Source organism: Plecotus auritus, assembly GCF_963455305.1.
Source record: "Plecotus auritus genome assembly, chromosome: 11".
Lineage (NCBI taxonomy): Eukaryota > Metazoa > Chordata > Mammalia > Chiroptera > Vespertilionidae > Plecotus > Plecotus auritus.
In genome coordinates, this window is record NC_137777.1 from 844,567 (window position 1) to 860,463 (window position 15,897).

The 15,897-nt window shown below is 65.9% G+C and overlaps 1 protein-coding gene across 4 annotated transcripts; it reads right to left on the minus strand.

The window, feature by feature from the left end:
• Window positions 1–9,380: 9,380 nt before the first annotated feature.
• Window positions 9,381–14,359, minus strand: ZNF696 (zinc finger protein 696). 4 transcript variants are annotated; one of them, XR_013959357.1, is made up of 4 exons: window positions 14,291–14,359; window positions 13,808–13,897; window positions 11,266–12,352; window positions 9,381–9,497 (listed from the first exon to the last, which is right to left on the minus strand). XR_013959357.1 is itself a non-coding variant. In XM_080647227.1 (3 exons), the coding sequence occupies exons 2-3, from the start codon at window positions 13,821–13,823 to the stop codon at window positions 11,316–11,318; spliced, it is 1,053 nt and encodes a 350-aa protein (XP_080503353.1). In that variant the 5' UTR covers window positions 13,824–13,897; window positions 14,291–14,353; the 3' UTR covers window positions 11,208–11,315. The 4 variants fall into 4 exon arrangements, 2 of the variants coding, with proteins under 2 accessions (XP_080503353.1, XP_080503354.1); XR_013959358.1 differs by having other exon boundaries at window positions 11,261–12,352; window positions 14,291–14,357; XM_080647227.1 differs by lacking the exon at window positions 9,381–9,497 and having other exon boundaries at window positions 11,208–12,352; window positions 14,291–14,353.
• Between the last annotated feature and the right edge of the window lie 1,538 nt (window positions 14,360–15,897).

Here is a 15,897-nt window from a genome sequence, read left to right on the forward strand (position 1 = left end):
CTCCCCGGGTGGCGGGCCCGGCGGTCGGGAGGGGCGTGGCGGCCCGCGCCGAGCGTGCGAAACTTTCCGCTGCCCAATCGGCGACGGCGGCGGTTCCGACGGACAGCAGCCTCGACCAACCAGAGGGCGAAGGGGGTGGCTCCGGGCGCTCAGGCTCCGCCCACCCACCCGCGGAGTCCTAGGGGAATGCGGTCGCCCCTGGCAACCGCCCGGCCCGACGCCGAACTCGGCCGCGGGGCGCGCAGTGCGCGTGCGCGGGCGGCCGCGAAGTGCGCCGAGAGGTTAGGGGAAAAGGAAAAAATAACGCGAAACGTGAAACTCGCTCACTGCTCCCGTCCCGACCGCCTCGGCCGCCTCCCCGCGCGGCTCCCTTCCCGCGCAGGCGCCACGTTTTCCGCCGCGCGGGTTTATGCCGTCCTCCGGCAACAGGGGCCCCCCGGGGGGCTTGTCCACAAACGTGCACGTGGAGTTCTTAACGGTTCGGAGACGCGGGGCTGGAGCGAGGTCGTAAACAAGGCTGCTTCCTCCTCCCGCCGCCGCCGCGGGCCCCGCCGGGCCCGCTCCGGGTGGGTGACCTCTGCAGGTCCGGCGTCCTGCGCCCCCAGAACCTGCCTCCCTGCCTCCGGAACCTGCTTCCAGAACCATTGCATGTCCACAGCCTGCTTCGGAACTGACTGCAGAACTGGCCCATTTCCAGGATTGCACTCCCCAGAACCCGCGCCCCTGCAGGGTGTCCCCAGCACTGTGCCTCCACCGGGTCCCCTCCTAACTTCCCCGAGTTCCCGGTGACTCAGGAACCCGCTCAGGTTTCCTGTGGGTCCGCCTCCCCTAGGAACACACCCTTTGTAGGGGCAGGAACACCAGAGCCTGAGCAGAAGCTAATCTTTTATCAGTTTCCCTCTAAAGTTCCAGCCTGCTCCCCCCCGCCCCCCCTCTCCGCCGGGCCTGGGTGCTGAGCCCTGCCCGGTGCCCTGCACACCTGATCTGCCTCCCTCCCCAGAGCTGAACCCTGGAAGCTGAGCTCCCTCCGCCTGCCTGGCCACAAGGAACAGGAGCAGCTGTGCAGGAAGTAGAGCCATCCCTAGAATAGTGCCCGACTGGGTGCCCGTGTTCCTCATTGCCATAGCAATGTTCCCAGATGTCCCGGCGGCCGGCCCGCACCATTGCGATGTGAGTCTATGGGGGCGGGGGGGGGGGGGGGGGGAACCCTGTCCTCCTAAGGCTAAGCCGCGAGCTGGGCCTGAGTTAGTAAAACCCCAGCGGCAGAAGCATGTTGTTCGAATGTGGATCCGATGCCAAGTCATCAGCTCCAGGAGCCACGCAGGCCGCCCAGGGAGGGAGTCTTGCTGAGCAGGTCTGAGAAGCCGGGCCCTTCCTGGCAGTGCGATCGCAGGGTTGTGTGTCTAAAGAGGGGACGTCTAGGAATTGGCCATAAAAAAACATCCAAAAAAGAACAGCCATTTGGAAGTGAAAAGGTATTTTCTGAATGAGGTTTGAATTAAAAGACAAAACAGCACATCACCTAAAAAGTAACTAGAAAGCAAATAGCACCATACAACATTTTTTAATATATAACATCATATATAAACTAGAGGCCCAGTGCACGAAATTCCTGCACGGGTAGGGTCCCTAGGCCTGGCTGGCAATCGGGGCCAATCTGTGGGGTGACCGACAGGACGATCAGGGGGCCCTGCTGGCACCTGCCTTGGCCGGCCTGGGGGCTGGGGGCAGCTCCTGCATTGAGTGTCTACTCCCCTGGTGGTCAGTGCGTGTCATAGCGACCGGTCGTTCCACCCATCATTCTGCTGTTTGGTCAATTTGCATATTAGGCTTTTATTATATAGGGTAATATATACATTATAACTAACAGTATATAAACAACATTATGTATGTATGGAATAAACACATAAAATTCTGTAAAATCAGGTGAGTTTGTTGCATATATATATATATATATATATATCCTATATAATAAAAAGCCAATATGCAAATGGTCATCACGCCCTCACGCCCTCATGCCCTCGAGCCCTTGCGCCAGGGCCAGGGGACCTGAGGCTGCACCCCCACCCTGCATGGCTTCATGGGGGTGGGGCCAACTGGGTTTGAGTCTCCCATGATTTCAAGGTGCACAGGGGTGGGCGGGGACTTGACTCTGGGTCCCATGGTGAGCCCCAGACTCTTGACAGGAGGGAGATTTTCATATACATTTTACTAATTTTCTTTCATCTCTGACACTTCTATTACAGAGAAAGGGCAAATAGCAATATTAAAATATTTTCTCTAATTAATTCCCTTCTAATGTGCATGAATTTTGTGCACCGGACCACTAGTTTATATCTAATAAATTAACCGAATCAAAAGAAAGTAGCAGAAGGAAATTACTAAAGGTTAAAAGCTGGCATCGGTCACACAGCAAAAAGCTGAGAGAAAGGGAAACAAGGCTGATTAACCCCCGAGAGGCTCAACAGGGGGAAGCGATGGTCTGAGCCGATGCGCCTCTGCTGCACGTGGCCGGCATGCGACGCGGTGGCTTATGCAGGTCGGTGACCCCCACCCAGATCCCCCCATTCAGAGGTGGAGCTGGGGTGCAGCCACAGGGCCCCCACTTACTCCTCGGGCGGGTCCTGTGTCCTGGGAGGAAGAGAGGAAGGCAAACGGCCGAGATGCCCTCGGGGGCCGAGGGGCTGCTGTCCCGCCCGCTCGCCGCCCGCCCACCGCCTGCCCAGCCGCTGGGGCTCTTCCTCAGGGGAAGGAGAGCGGGGCCGGGTCGCCGGGCAGTGGCTGCCCAGGGCGAAAACACAAATACACGACAGGCAGAGCGAGAACCGGGCCGGGAGGCGGTGCCAACGGGAGAGACGCTGAGAAACGGTGCTCCGGCGCCCCGACGGGTGATGGAAGGAGAGGGGAGACGCGGGTGACCTGCCAGGGCACCGCCGCCTCCTGCAGGGGGTCCCTCTAACCTGCAGACGGGGCTCCGGGGCGGGTCCAGCGTTCCAGCTGGGAGAGGGCAGCCCAGCTCGCCGAGCTACAATGCCAGCATCCACCGGAGAGGCCACCTCTCCTCACTGCCGATCTGCGCCACCCCCCCCCCCCCCCACACACACACACACACACACGGGTGTGGGCCTGTGGGTGCCCGGCCCCGCCTACCTGCCCTGCCCCTGTTTGCTCCTCCTCCACGGCCCGGCCGCGCGGGGCCTGTCTCAGCCCCAGAGGGCGTAGATAACGAGGTGCTGGAATGTGAGGGGCAGGACGGGGATCACCAGGAATCGCTGAGGCCTGGCCATAGGGGCTCCGTGGTGGAGCATCAGTGATGAACCAGGAAGTCAGGGTTCAATTCCCCGTCAGGGCACAGGCCCGGGTTGTGGGATCGGGTTGTGGGATCGGCAGGAGGCAGCCGATCAGTGACTCTCTCTCATCATTGATGTTTCTCTCTCTCTCCCTCCCCCTTCCTCTCTGAAACCAATAAAAACAGTTTTAAAAAACAAACAAACCATAGTTGCCTTAGTCTCTGGTTAGGATGCGGCTTTGGCCCCGTGGGCAGGAGAGGAGGGTCCAGGGGCTCCTGGGAGAGCCCCCCAGGGGAGACCAGTCCCCCAGCCCAGACGCCTGTGATTGGGGAGGCGGGGGTGGGGGGGGCTGGTCTGCAAGGGCAGAGAGCCCTGGCCCTGCTCCTCTCTGACTTGTTTGGCGAGAGAGCAAACCTCCCCTCGGCTCAGACACTTGGGGGGGGTGGTGGGCTTCTGGTCCCTGGCGCGTGATGGCAGGAAGACGGCTCTCCGCCCGGCGCCTTCCCAAGCCCCCCGGTGCCCATTTTGCCACTCGTTGTTCAAAAGGAGGTGCAGGCGGGGAAGCCAGGCTCTCACCCCCACTGTGATCGCCGCCAGGGCCGCCGAGATCCCGGGCTCGGGGAGGGAGGCCCCGCGAGGAGGGGACCCGGTAAATGGAAATAAATAACCGTGAGGCAGGAGGAGACGGTGACGGAGTGCCTGGAGGTGACGGATGGGGCCGGGGCCGGGAGCCTTAATCGATGGTGGCAATGGCCGCTGTCAGCCGGGCAGGGGTCCGCAGGCCGACCCACGAATTGTTTGTAAACAATCGACGCTTCTGTGTTGGCGGGAAAGCCATCCGTCACCTGGAAACCACCTTCGTAAAGGATGCACCTGCCTCGGGGAGACGGGCCATTAATCCCCGGTCCCCGCGGCCGTGGCGAGCACAGAGCACATTTGTTCTCGTTTGAGGGCAGGTTGACAGTCCCCCGGGCGCCGGCTTGCCGTGGGCACAACGCAGAACCTACTTGGAAATGGCCCCGCGGGTGTGGCTCAGTGGCGAGAGCGCCGGCCTGTGGACGGAAGGGTCCTGGGTTCGATTCCGGGTGAGGGCACACACCTCGGTTGCAGGTTCCCTGGTCGGGGAGCGTGCTGGAGGCAGCCAATCGATGTGTTTCTCTCACATGGATGTTTCTCTCTGTCTCTCCCTCTCCCTTCCACTCTCTCTAAAAATCAATGGAGCCCTAGGCTGGTGTGGCTCAGTAGATAGAGCGCCGGCCTGCGGACGGAAGGGTCCCGGGTTCGATTCCGGTCAAGGGCACGTGCCCGGGTTGTGGGCCCGATCCCCAGTGTGGGGTGTGCAGGAGGCAGCCGATCCATGATTCTATCTTATCAGTGATGTTTCTATCTCTCTCTCCCCTCTCCCTTCCTCTCTGAAATCAATAAAAATATATTAAAAAAAAATAAAAATCAATGGAAAAATACCTTCAGGTGAGGATTAACCAAAAATAATTTTTTTTTTAAAATAAAAAGCTACTTGGAAATGAAGAGACTGCCTTAAAGGCCCCTCTGTCTGGGCGCCCTGCCCGGGGACCCCGGCAGGAGGGGCTGGGGGAGCCTCGTGTGCTCAGCGCGCTGTCGACCTGAGGCTCTGGGACTGGCCTGACCACGGGCCTCCCACCCTCTGCGGCGTCCCAAGGGGCTGGGGAGAGGGGCCTGCCAGGGGGCAGAGGCCCGGTGGAGGCGACTGCTGGGCGGAGCTGGGGCGAGGCTGCAGACAGAGCCTGGCGTGGGGTGTGCGGACAAAGGGCTGCTTTGGCGAGGATCACGTGTGGACCCGCCCACATCTGGGGCGCTCTGCTTAGGGGAGCAAAGAGCTGGCAGGTCGCCTGGTTGTGGGGCCAGAGAAAGGCCGGGGGGGGGGTGTGGTCGCTGGCCTTTCAGAGCTACGGACGGTCTGACCGCAGGAACAGAAGGCGGAGGAACGGCACACGGTGGGCACATGGCGGGGACGGGGTGCACACGCTCCCGTGGACTGCTCCTGGGTGTCGGTGACCCGGAAGCAAGGCCCCCACTGAGCGTGGCCGGGAGGGAGGCTGGAGGCCCGGGAGGGGGCTGGAGGCCCGGGGGTGGGAGGGCTGGAGGCCCGGGAGGGAGGCTGGAGGCCCGGGAGGGGGGCTGGAGGCCCGGGAGGGGGGCTGGAGGCCCGGGAGGGAGGCTGGAGGCCCGGGAGGGGGGCTGGAGGCCCGGGAGGGAGGCTGGAGGCCCGGGAGGGGGGCTGGAGGCCCAGGAGGGAGGCTGGAGGCCCGGGAGGGGGGCTGGAGGCCCGGGAGGGGGGAGGAGGGGACCAAGGCCCGGGGCTGGGTTTGCGCAGGGCTGCGGGGGGAGAGGGGCCTGGGTAGGCATCTTGCCCGCGTAGCCTGTGGCCCGTCCAAGGGAGACTCAGCCCGAGGGCTCGTCACTGTGGCCTGAGCCGGGAAGGTGGCCCTGATCTCGAGTGAGGGGTGACGCTGCCGTCACTGCTGGCCCCCGTGACCCCCGTGTCCGGCGGGTGGGTGTAACTCACAAAGTGACTGTGACCCCTGCCCAGCCGGTCCACGGCAGCAGGGCTCCCCCCGAGTCGGGGACCCCGGAGACAGCGGCCCTCGGGAGTATTTATCGTCAGGAAAACTCATCGTTCAGTTACCGAGCGCGAGAGGGCGTTACTCCTCCCCGAGCAGCCGCTCCGTCTCCACGTGCGACTCATTCGTAATCTCGGGGTGAGCGTAACGCCGGCCCGGGTGCTGGCTCGGCTGTTTAAGCAGCGTGATCGATGGCCTGGCGGCGGCCCCTCCTGGTGGCCCTCCCCGTCCCCGGGGCGCTCTGAACAGACGGGTTCAGCCTCCTGGGGCCGGTGAACCGGGCGCAGTGGTAGATGAGCTGCCGTCTTTCAGCCAAGCAGCCGCGCCCCCTCGGAGCGTCGCCGTTACCGACGCAGGAAAGCAGCCATTTACCTCCGTCCGTTTGTCGGAGGCAGGCGTGGCCTCTGTCCTAACCTCACGCAGAGGCGCTGTGAGGTCAGGGGGCAGGGACATCACGGCCCCCATGTCCCCAAGGGGCCCCGCAGGCAATTCCCTGTCCGTGCAGGGCTTCAGGGTCAGAGGGCAGCTCCGCCCCCTGCCAGGCTCTGCTCCTGTCCCCCCATCCTCAGCCCTGGACAGAGGCCCGGAGCGCCCCACGGCCTCCCTGTGCCCTAACCACTGAGGGCCCTCACCTCTAAAACGCAGTGGAAGCCCCCAGCGTGGCTCAGTGGCCGAACCCCCTTTTCTCGGAGTCTGGTCTCCGCCGTGGGACCGGGACCCGCCCGCCTGTGCTAAGCCGGCGCTCGCTTCCTGTGCAGGAGCCCAGAGCCGCGGACTGCAGGGTCCCCGTGACCGGCCGGCCCTCGCGGGCAGGAAGCGGATCCGCACATTCCTGGGCGCAGGGTGGATGGGAGGCCAGTGTCCCCCCCCCCCGCCCCCCTCCCCGCCCCCTCCCCGCTCTGTCCTCCTTGTGGTTTGTGTTTAAATAAATGATCTTGTCGGGAACCTTCATAAACCTGCTATCGATCAAGGTAACCACATCTTTTTCAAAGAACAGAACCAAGAACGGTTGGAAAGGCGTCGGCACACAGCGTGCGGCCTCCCCGCCGGCCTCCCCGCCCGCCTCCCGCTCCCCGCCTCGCAGCCTCGGGTGTCGGGTGAACGGCTTCCTTTGTGCCGAGAACAAAGGCCTGAGGGGAAAGCCAGCAGGTTTTGCTCCTGAAAAACTTGGTGCCACGAACACCAGCCGTGGTGAGAGCTGTGATGACAGGCGTGGTGAGAGGCATGGTGACAGGCTTGGTGGCTGGAGTGGTGATAGCGTGGTGACAGCCGTGGTGACAGGCGTGGAGAGGCGTGGTGACAGCCATGGTGAGAGCTGTGGTGAGAGCCGTGGTGACAGCCGTGGTGACAGCCGTGGTGAGAGCCGTGGTGACAGCATGGTGAGAGGAGTGGTGACAGGCGTGGTGAGAGGCGTGGTGAGAGCCGTGGTGACAGCGTGGTGAGAGGTGTGGTGACAGGCGTGGTGAGAGCCGTGGTGACAGCGTGGTGAGAGGTGTGGTGACAGGCGTGGTGAGAGCCGTGGTGACAGCGTGGTGAGAGGTGTGGTGTCAGGCGTGGTGAGAGGCGTGGTGAGAGCCGTGGTGACAGCGTGGTGAGAGGCGTGGTGAGAGGCGTGGTGACAGGCGTGGTGACAGCGTGGTGAGAGGTGTGGTGAGAGGCGTGGAGAGGCGTGGTGAGAGCCGTGGTGGCTGGAGTGGTGATAGCGTGGTGAGAGGCGTGGTGAGAGGCGTGGTGGCTGGTGTGACAGGCGTGGCACCTGTGCTCCCGTGGCTGGGATGGACGTTCGGAATCGGGGTCTGAGCAGCGCTGCGTCAGATAGCGTTTCTTTTTAAAAATATATTTTATTGCTTTCAGAGAGGAAGGGGGAGAGAGAGAGAGAAACATCAATGATGGGAACCACGGACCGGCTGCCTCCTGCACGCCCCCCACTGGGGATGGAGCCCACAGCCCGGGCCGGTGCCCTGACCCAGAATCAAACCGTGACCTCCTGGGCCATAGGTCGACGCTCAGCCCCTGAGGCCCGCCGGCCGCGCTGTGAGCCGTGGGTCCCTCCTCAGCGGGTGCGCGGTACCCGGGCCCCCACGCTCCAGGCTGCCGGGCGCTCCGGTTGCAGAAATTGGGGTCTTTAGGGTGAAACGTCTCTGGCGGCTGGAGTTTTACAAAGACGCTGGGCCAGGCAAGCAGAAGGCGGGCGGCCGGAGGGAGTCGCCGTCACCGTCCAGCTTCCGCGCTGTGCCCGGCGCCCTCCTCACCGCCGAGGCCCGGCCCAGGGGACACGTCTGGGCCACGGGGGACCGCACAGGGCCAGGAGGCGAGGGGCTGCAGGTGGTGGGGGGCTCCTGCACCTGCTCAGGGCTCTGCTGGGGAGCCTGCGCTTTTCCTTTGCCCAGGAATTCGTGGGAGACGTGGCTTAAAATGGCAGCCTGTTGACCCCAAGTCCCCAGGTAGGTGTCGCGGCAAAAGGAAAGGTTACAGCAGGAGAGACAGCGGCAGAGGGGGCGCCGGGGGCGCTCTGGGCCGCGTGCCCACCTGCAGGTGGTGCCTCCGGTTCCGCTCAGGGCCTGCGTCTGTGCTTCTAACGAGAGGAACCCCTGGCCCGCGGCTCGCTCCCTGGTTGGGGTCGTGCAGGGGGCAGCCGATCTGTCTCTCTTCCTCTCTCAGAATCAATGAAATCGGATCCTCGGCTGAGGGTTGAGAAACGATCCAGGAGCCGTTGCTGCGTGAGAACGGGGTGCGGCTCCCCCTCAGGTCTCTGTCCACAGGAAGCCCTGCAGCTGAGGTCAGCAGCCTGTGGGGGGTGGTCCCTGGGGTGGAGCTGGGGGGCACAGGAGTCGCCCCCAGGCCCCTCTGCCTCTGCAGAGCCAGCACAGCAGCAGCAGGTGGCGGAGGCTCAGGAGGAGGGGAGGAGGGGAGGGCGGGCCTCAGGTCCGGGGGGACAGCAGGTCCAAAAGGTGAGCGACCCGAGGGCCCCCGCCCAGGCTCCGGCCTGCGGGCCTTCCGAGCTCTCGGGAGACGCCCTGCGCGAGCCGGCGGTGGCGCCCGCTCCCAGCTCCCTGCAGGAGCGGCGGCTGAGCACCCAGGCTCCGACCGGGGGAGAGCAAGCAGGTGGCCCTGGGCACCTCCAGGCTCACCTACCTGGACCCCCATCAGCATCGCCTGGTGCGTGACCCAGCTCCGGCCGTGCTGTGGTCAGCCCGGGGCCTTCCTGGGGCGGGGCCCACTGACCATGTGCGCCCCTGGGCCTCCCACTCGGAGCCGCTGCCTGGGGAGCACCCCCCACACACACACTGTCTGGGGACCCGGCCTCCTGCAGGTGCAAGAGGTCCCGGTGCCCGTGGACATCAACAGACACAGAGGGAGGGGCTCGCTGTCGCGGGACTGGGCGGCGAGGACTTTGCATTCTAAGTGGGCTCTCCCCGCCTCGCCGGCCTGACTGCGTGGCTCACTGTGAACGCAAAACGGGAATTTCTAGGGTGAAATGTTTTTTCTTAAACATGTTTTTATTGATTTCAGAGAGGAAGGAAGAGAAATATCCATGAGGAGAGAGAATCACTGACCGGCTGCCTCCTGCACGCCCCCCACTGGGGATCGAGCCCGCACCCCGGGCCTGTGCCCTGACCGGAATGGAACCGTGACCTCCTGGTTCCTAGGTCCACGGGGTGAGGGTGAAATGTTTGCTGTCACACAGAAGGTCCCGTCCTAGAGCTCCCCCCCCCCACACCGCACCCGCGCTGTGGCGCAGGGTTTCTGTGGGGGCGGGGCTGTGCCGGTAGAGCCCCTGAGGACCCCCAGGGGGCGGGTCAGGCGACGCAGGGAAGGCCTGACTGCGAGGCCTGTGAGCCCCCGCCCCGTCCCCACGCTGGGCGGGAGCCCCTCAGACACTGCGACCCCAGAGCAGAGGGACAGCGGGGCCGGGGGGCCTGCCCGAGCTCAGTTCCCAGGGGGGCTCAGTGCCCACAGCCGGGTGCCCCTCCTCGCGGTCCTGGGGCGGGAGGTGCGGCCTGATGGAAGGAGTCCACCTGGGCTCAGCGAGCGGGCCCCCCGCCCCGAGTGCAGGCGAGGCCCTCCTGGGACGGGCGTGGGGCACGGAGCTGTCTCGGGGGACGGTCCTTCGGGTGAGGTCCGGCTGGGTGGCAGCACCCGATGGCTGGGACACGCAGGCGGGGCCACGGGAGGACTGGGACGTCCCGACATGCATGCTGGGAGGGACGTCCCCTCTGGCCGGGTCCCCACCCTGCCCACAGCCCCTGGAGCTTACGGTCCTGTGTTGGGGACAGTTTTTCCTTCCAGTTTATCAGTCTGACCACAAAGCCGAGAGCAGCAGCCACGGGAACCGGGTGCCGGGGGGCGGGAAGTGCTGTGGGGCGGGAGGTGGGGGGGGTCAGGAGGTGCCTGGGGGTCAGGAGGTGCTGTGGGGGGGGTGCCTGGGGGTCAGGAGGTGCTGTGGGGCGGGAGGTGGGGGGGATGGGAGGTGCTGTGGGGGGGAGGTGCTGGGGGCGGAGCAGACAGCCGTGGCTCTGGGGGGCGGGGGACATGAAGCCGGTCAAACGGCGGCTCGGCTGGTCAGGGCGCCATCCCCGCACGGAGCTGCAGGCTGTCGGTCAGGGCACAGGCCAGAACCAACCACGGAAACAAGGGGAGCAGCGAACCGACGTCTCTCAAGCCAGTGAAACAACGGGACGAGGAACCCGCTCGGGCCCTGGCCTGTGGGGTCTGTGGCTGGAGCGCCGGGCCGACCCTGAGTCAAGGGCTCGTACTGGGCTCTGGGCTCCCCCCTCCCGTCCCGCTCTCTGAAAGGCGAGGCGTAAACACCCTCGGGTGCCGATTAACAATAAAACCTGGTCCCGCGTCTTCGCAGCCTCCCCGCGGCACCAGGTGTGCCCGGCCCTGACCCTCTCGGCCTCCGCGGGCAGCCCCCGCCCTGGCCCTGGGCCACCCCTTGGCCGTCGGGTGGAGGCCTTGGCTGAGGGGCCTCCTGCGAAGCAGACCGGGGAGCAGGACCCCAGGTAGCGCCCCGGGGGGCTCGGCGGGAGCTGGCCACGGCCCGGAGGCCCGACCACAGGCAGGCGCCCCACCAGCGACCCCTGCATTCCGCGAGCGAGCGCCTCACAGGGTCTAGTGCGCCGACCTTGGCTGCGCGCACACCGTCTGCCCAGACTCGACCGTGGAGGGTCCCGCCAGGCTCCTCCCCGGAGCCGACCCCGTGCTCCTGGCCGCGGTGGGTGTCACGGAGACTGAGCGTCTTCGCGCCTCCAGCCCGTGAGGCCCTCGGGTGCGGACGCTGCCGCCCACGGAAAGCACGGCGAGCAAAGCCCCGGCCAGGAGGTCACGGTTCGGTTCCGGGTCAGGGCACAGGCCCGGGCTGCGGGCTCCACCCCGTGTGGGGCGAGTCCCTCTCGGAGACACGTGACCGCAAGGGGCGGGGTCACTCCCGGCCGTGGAGCCTCTGGTGCTGGATGAGATGGAAGCTCAGGCGGAAGGCGCGCCCGCACTCGGTGCAGCGGAACGGCCTCTCGCCCGTGTGCACCCGCTGGTGCCGGAAGAAGCCCGACAGGGCCCGGAAGGCGCGGCCGCACTCGGCGCACGCGTAGGGCTTCTCGCCGGTGTGGATGCGCCGGTGCTCCCGGAGGAAGGAGCTGCGGCTGAAGGCGCGCCCACACTCCTGGCAGGCGAAGGGCTTCTCGCCCGTGTGCACCCGCTGGTGCTGGATGAGGTTGGAGCTCTGGCTGAAGGCCTTGCCGCACTCCCGGCACGCGTAGGGGCTCTCCCCGTGGTGAGTCCTCCGGTGCCGGGCGGCGTTGGAGCCGTGGACGAAGGCCTTCCCGCAGGCCCCGCACTCATACAGCCTCTCCCCCGTGTGGATTCTCCGGTGTTTCTCGGCGTCAGACCGCTGGCTGAAGGTCCTGCCGCACTCGGCGCACTCGTAGGGTCTCTCTCCGGTGTGAACCCGCTGGTGGCGGATGAGGTTGAAGCTCTGGCTGAAGGCCTTGCTGCACTCCCCGCACGCGTAGGGCCGCTCCCCGCTGTGCACTCGCTGGTGCCGGACCACGTGCGAGCTGTGGACGAAGGCCTTCCCGCAGTCGCCGCAGGCGTAGGGCTTCTCCCCGCGGTGGGTGCTCTGGTGTCGGACGGCCTCCGCGTGGCACCTGAAGCTCCGCCTGCAGGCGCTGCACCGGTAAGGCCGCCCGGTCCCGGAGCCCGAGTTCAGGACGACGCCCGACCCGGACGCACCGTCCTCCTGGCCGCCCTGCCCTCCGGTTTTCTCAGAGACAGCTGGTCCCTGCGGGGCCTCCCCGGGGCCCTCTCCGGTGTCCGCATTCCCACGGCGGCCCAGGCACAGGCCGGGTGCCCTCTCTCCACGGTGCTCCCCTTCTCCCGAAGCGGCCTGCCGTGGCGCCAGCTCCCTGCTCCGAGCCCCCTGCTCAGCAGCCTGGCTGCCCGCTGACGCCGGTGGGGAAGGAGCTGGAAGAGAGCAGCGGGGAGGCACGTTTTAGACGTGAGAAACCATTAATTACGCAAGTGAGCTCGAGGTGGCCCTGGTGCACCAGACGCCCTATGGGTCCCGCCAGCTCTCCCTCCCGCTGACTCCGTGGGGCCAGGAAGGGAGGAGGGACTGGGGACTCGGGCTCTGTCCATGACTCCAGGAGCCGAGGGGACAGGCCCGGCACAGCTGTGCCCACTCCACCACCAGCCGGGGACGCAGGGCAGAGGTGCGGGAGGCGCGGGGACGCAGCCCTGACGGCTCATGTCCTGGTTCCCACTTATCACTCTGACCCTGGACTCCCAAGACAGCACTGCCCTTCACACCCCCCAGGCCTGCTCCGTGCAGAGGGACCAGGTGGGTGCAGAGGGACCAGCTCCGAGCAGAGGGCCCAGCTGGGTGCAGAGGGACCAGGTGGGTGCAGAGGGACCAGGTGGGTGCAGAGGGACCAGTTCGGTGCAGAGGGACCAGGTGGGTGCAGAGGGACCAGGTGGTGCAGAGGGACCAGGTGGGTGCAGAGGGACCAGTTCGGTGCAGAGGGACCAGGTGGGTGCAGAGGGACCAGTTCGGTGCAGAGGGACCAGGTGGGTGCAGAGGGACCAGGTGGGTACAGAGGGACCAGGTGGGTGCAGAGGGACCAGTTCGGTGCAGAGGGACCAGGTGGGTGCAGAGGGACCAGGTGGTGCAGAGGGACCAGGTGGTGCAGAGGGACCAGTTCGGTGCAGAGGGACCAGGTGGGTGCAGAGGGACCAGGTGGTGCAGAGGGACCAGTTCGGTGCAGAGGGACCAGGTGGGTGCAGAGGGACCAGGTGGTGCAGAGGGACCAGTTCGGTGCAGAGGGACCAGGTGGGTGCAGAGGGACCAGGTGGGTGCAGAGGGACCAGGTGGGTGCAGAGGGACCAGTTCGGTGCAGAGGGACCAGGTGGGTGCAGAGGGACCAGTTCGGTGCAGAGGGACCAGGTGGGTGCAGAGGGACCAGGTGGGTACAGAGGGACCAGGTGGGTGCACAGGGACCAGCTGGGTGCACAGGGACCAGCTCGCACATCAGCACCAGCGAGAAGCAGCCTGCAGGGGTGGGGGTGCCACCAGTATGGCCACAGTCCCCATGGCTAGTTAACGAGATGGCCGTGGCTAGTTAACAAGGTCCTGTGGCTAGTTAACGAGGCCCCCATGGCTAGTTAACGAGGTGGCCATGGCTAGTTAACGAGGCGGCCATGGCTAGTTAACGAGGCCCCCATGGCTAGTTAGCGAGATCCCATGGCTAGTTAACGAGGTGGCCGTGGCTAGTTAACGAGGTCCCGTGGCTAGTTAACAAGGCCCCCATGGCTAGTTTAACGAGGTCCTGCGGTCAGACTCGGGGAGCCCTGGCTCCTGAGGTGTCCCGCCCCCTAGTCCAGGCCAGCCCCTCACTCCTCCGGGCCGGGCCGCCCCCTCACCTGCGCGGGTGTCCATCAGGGCGGCTCTCCCCGCGTCCTGGAGACCAGGCCCGGCTCCCCTCCCTGCAGACGCTCCAGGAGTGGGGACACCTGCTCGGGCAAAGGAAGGAAGGGAAGTGACGGGAGAGCGAGGGGCTCCCGGGCCCCCGCCACTCGCCGACCTGCCAAGGCCCTGAAGCCACAGCGACTCCCGACACTGGAACCCCGGTCCATCTACACGGGACGGCGCCTCCGGCGTCACAAAGGGACCCTCGCGGTTCTGCACTTTCCCAAAGAGAACGGACAGGTGACCCACGGAGCACCTGGGGCGCAGCGCCCCCTGGCGGCCGTCACTGGCCGGGGGCCGCAGCCGCAGCGCCGTCTTCCGCTTCCACTCTCCGCAGCGGATGTGCGGCTCTTTCTCCGCGAGAACCCAGGACGGACACGCGGTCCTGCGCCCCGGCCTCGCGTCAGCCGACCCCGACCCCGCCCGCCGCCTCTCACCTGCAGTCCCCGCTGCCAGCCCGAAGCGACTCAGGCCCCTTCATCCGCTACGCGACCCTTCGGCGACTCTCTAGGCTGCGGGAGGACTGTGCACTCGGCTGCCCGGGAGGCCGCGACGCAGGCATTTCCTGCGACGCTCTAGGCCGCGGGAAAAAAAACAAACAAAACTTGGCTGCCATGGAGACCACGGCGCGAGCACATCCGGCGACGCTCTAGGACGCCGAAGAATTGTGCTTTCAGCTGCCCTGAAGGCCAGGGCGCTGGTACTTGCGGCGACTCTCTAGGCCGCCAGAGGCCTGCGCTCAGCTGCCCTGGAGGCTGCAGCGCAAACACTTCCGGCGACGCTCTAGGCTTACGGAGAACTGTGCACTTAGCTGCCCTAGAGGCCGTAGCGCGGAACTTCCGGCGACGCTCTAGGTCGCAAGAGAAGTCTGCGCTCAGTTATCTTGGAGGCTGCTGGGCAGGCGGGCCGCGTGCCCAACGCTGGCCTCCCTTTGAGTCTTTTTTTTTTTTTTTTTAAATATGTTTTTATTGATTTTAGAGAGAGAGGAAGGGAGGATAGAGAGACAGAAGTACCATTGATTGGCTACCTCCTGCAGGCCCCCTACTGGCAACCCCGCCCGCCCTCCTGCCACCGCGGGAATTCAGACTCGGGACCCTGCCAGCCTGCACACCCCAGCCGCTGCCTGCGGCACCTACCGCCTCCCCCTGGGCTCCGCCGTCCAGCCGGGGGCGGGGGTGAATGAGGTCGGGGAAGTAGGTCTGGGTTTGGTGGCGGAGCTGACCGCGCAGTGAGCAAATGAAGGAAACCGGCGCTGGCGGAGAAAGGGGGCGCCGGGGCCACGCCCACCACACCGTCTTGTTTGTTTGTAACAAGTCATACAAAACATGCACGGAAACGCTTAACAAGGGTGATCTAAGAGCGGAAACGGGTTTCCCCGCATCCCCGGGGGCCCCGCCCCCAGGCACTCCACCTGCACCCGGCGGACGGCCCCGCCCGCGTCCTCCACATCCCGGCCAGCCCGGCTCTTCTCCCGCCGTGCAACCGGGAAGGCGCCCTGCTGGCCCAGCCTGCGCCCGCAGGACCCGATGGAGAACCAATCGGGCAGCAGCTGGGGACCGGCCCGGGGGACCGGATTGGGGAACTGGTGGGAGGACCAGCGGGGAGACCGGATCGGGGACCGGAGAGCCTCAGGGCGGCTGGGCGCGCGCCCGGCGCTGTCCGATGTGCTGGGCGGGGCGATGGCCTGGGAGGCTGCCCGCCAGGCAGAGACTCTGGGAGGGAGGGAACGAGCGAGGAGCACCCCACTCAGGCCTCTAGGACACCCCTGTGGTGGTGGCGGGGGGGGGGGGGGGGGACGGTGTTCCGGGAGTCGAAGTCCGGGTGGTTGGGGGACACGGCTGGCGGCTAAGGCACGTCTCCTGTGACCCGCGGGCGGAGCCGAGGCTCAAAAGGAACGGGGGCGGGGGGGGGGGGGGGGCCCTGGGCTTGGCCGCTGCCTCCCGAGGCCGCTCCTGGACGGGCAGCCGGGCGGTGACAGCGAAGGCAGAGCTGGGAGCAAGCAGGGGTGAAAGGGTGGACTCCGCACCAGCGCCCCGCAGTTCTG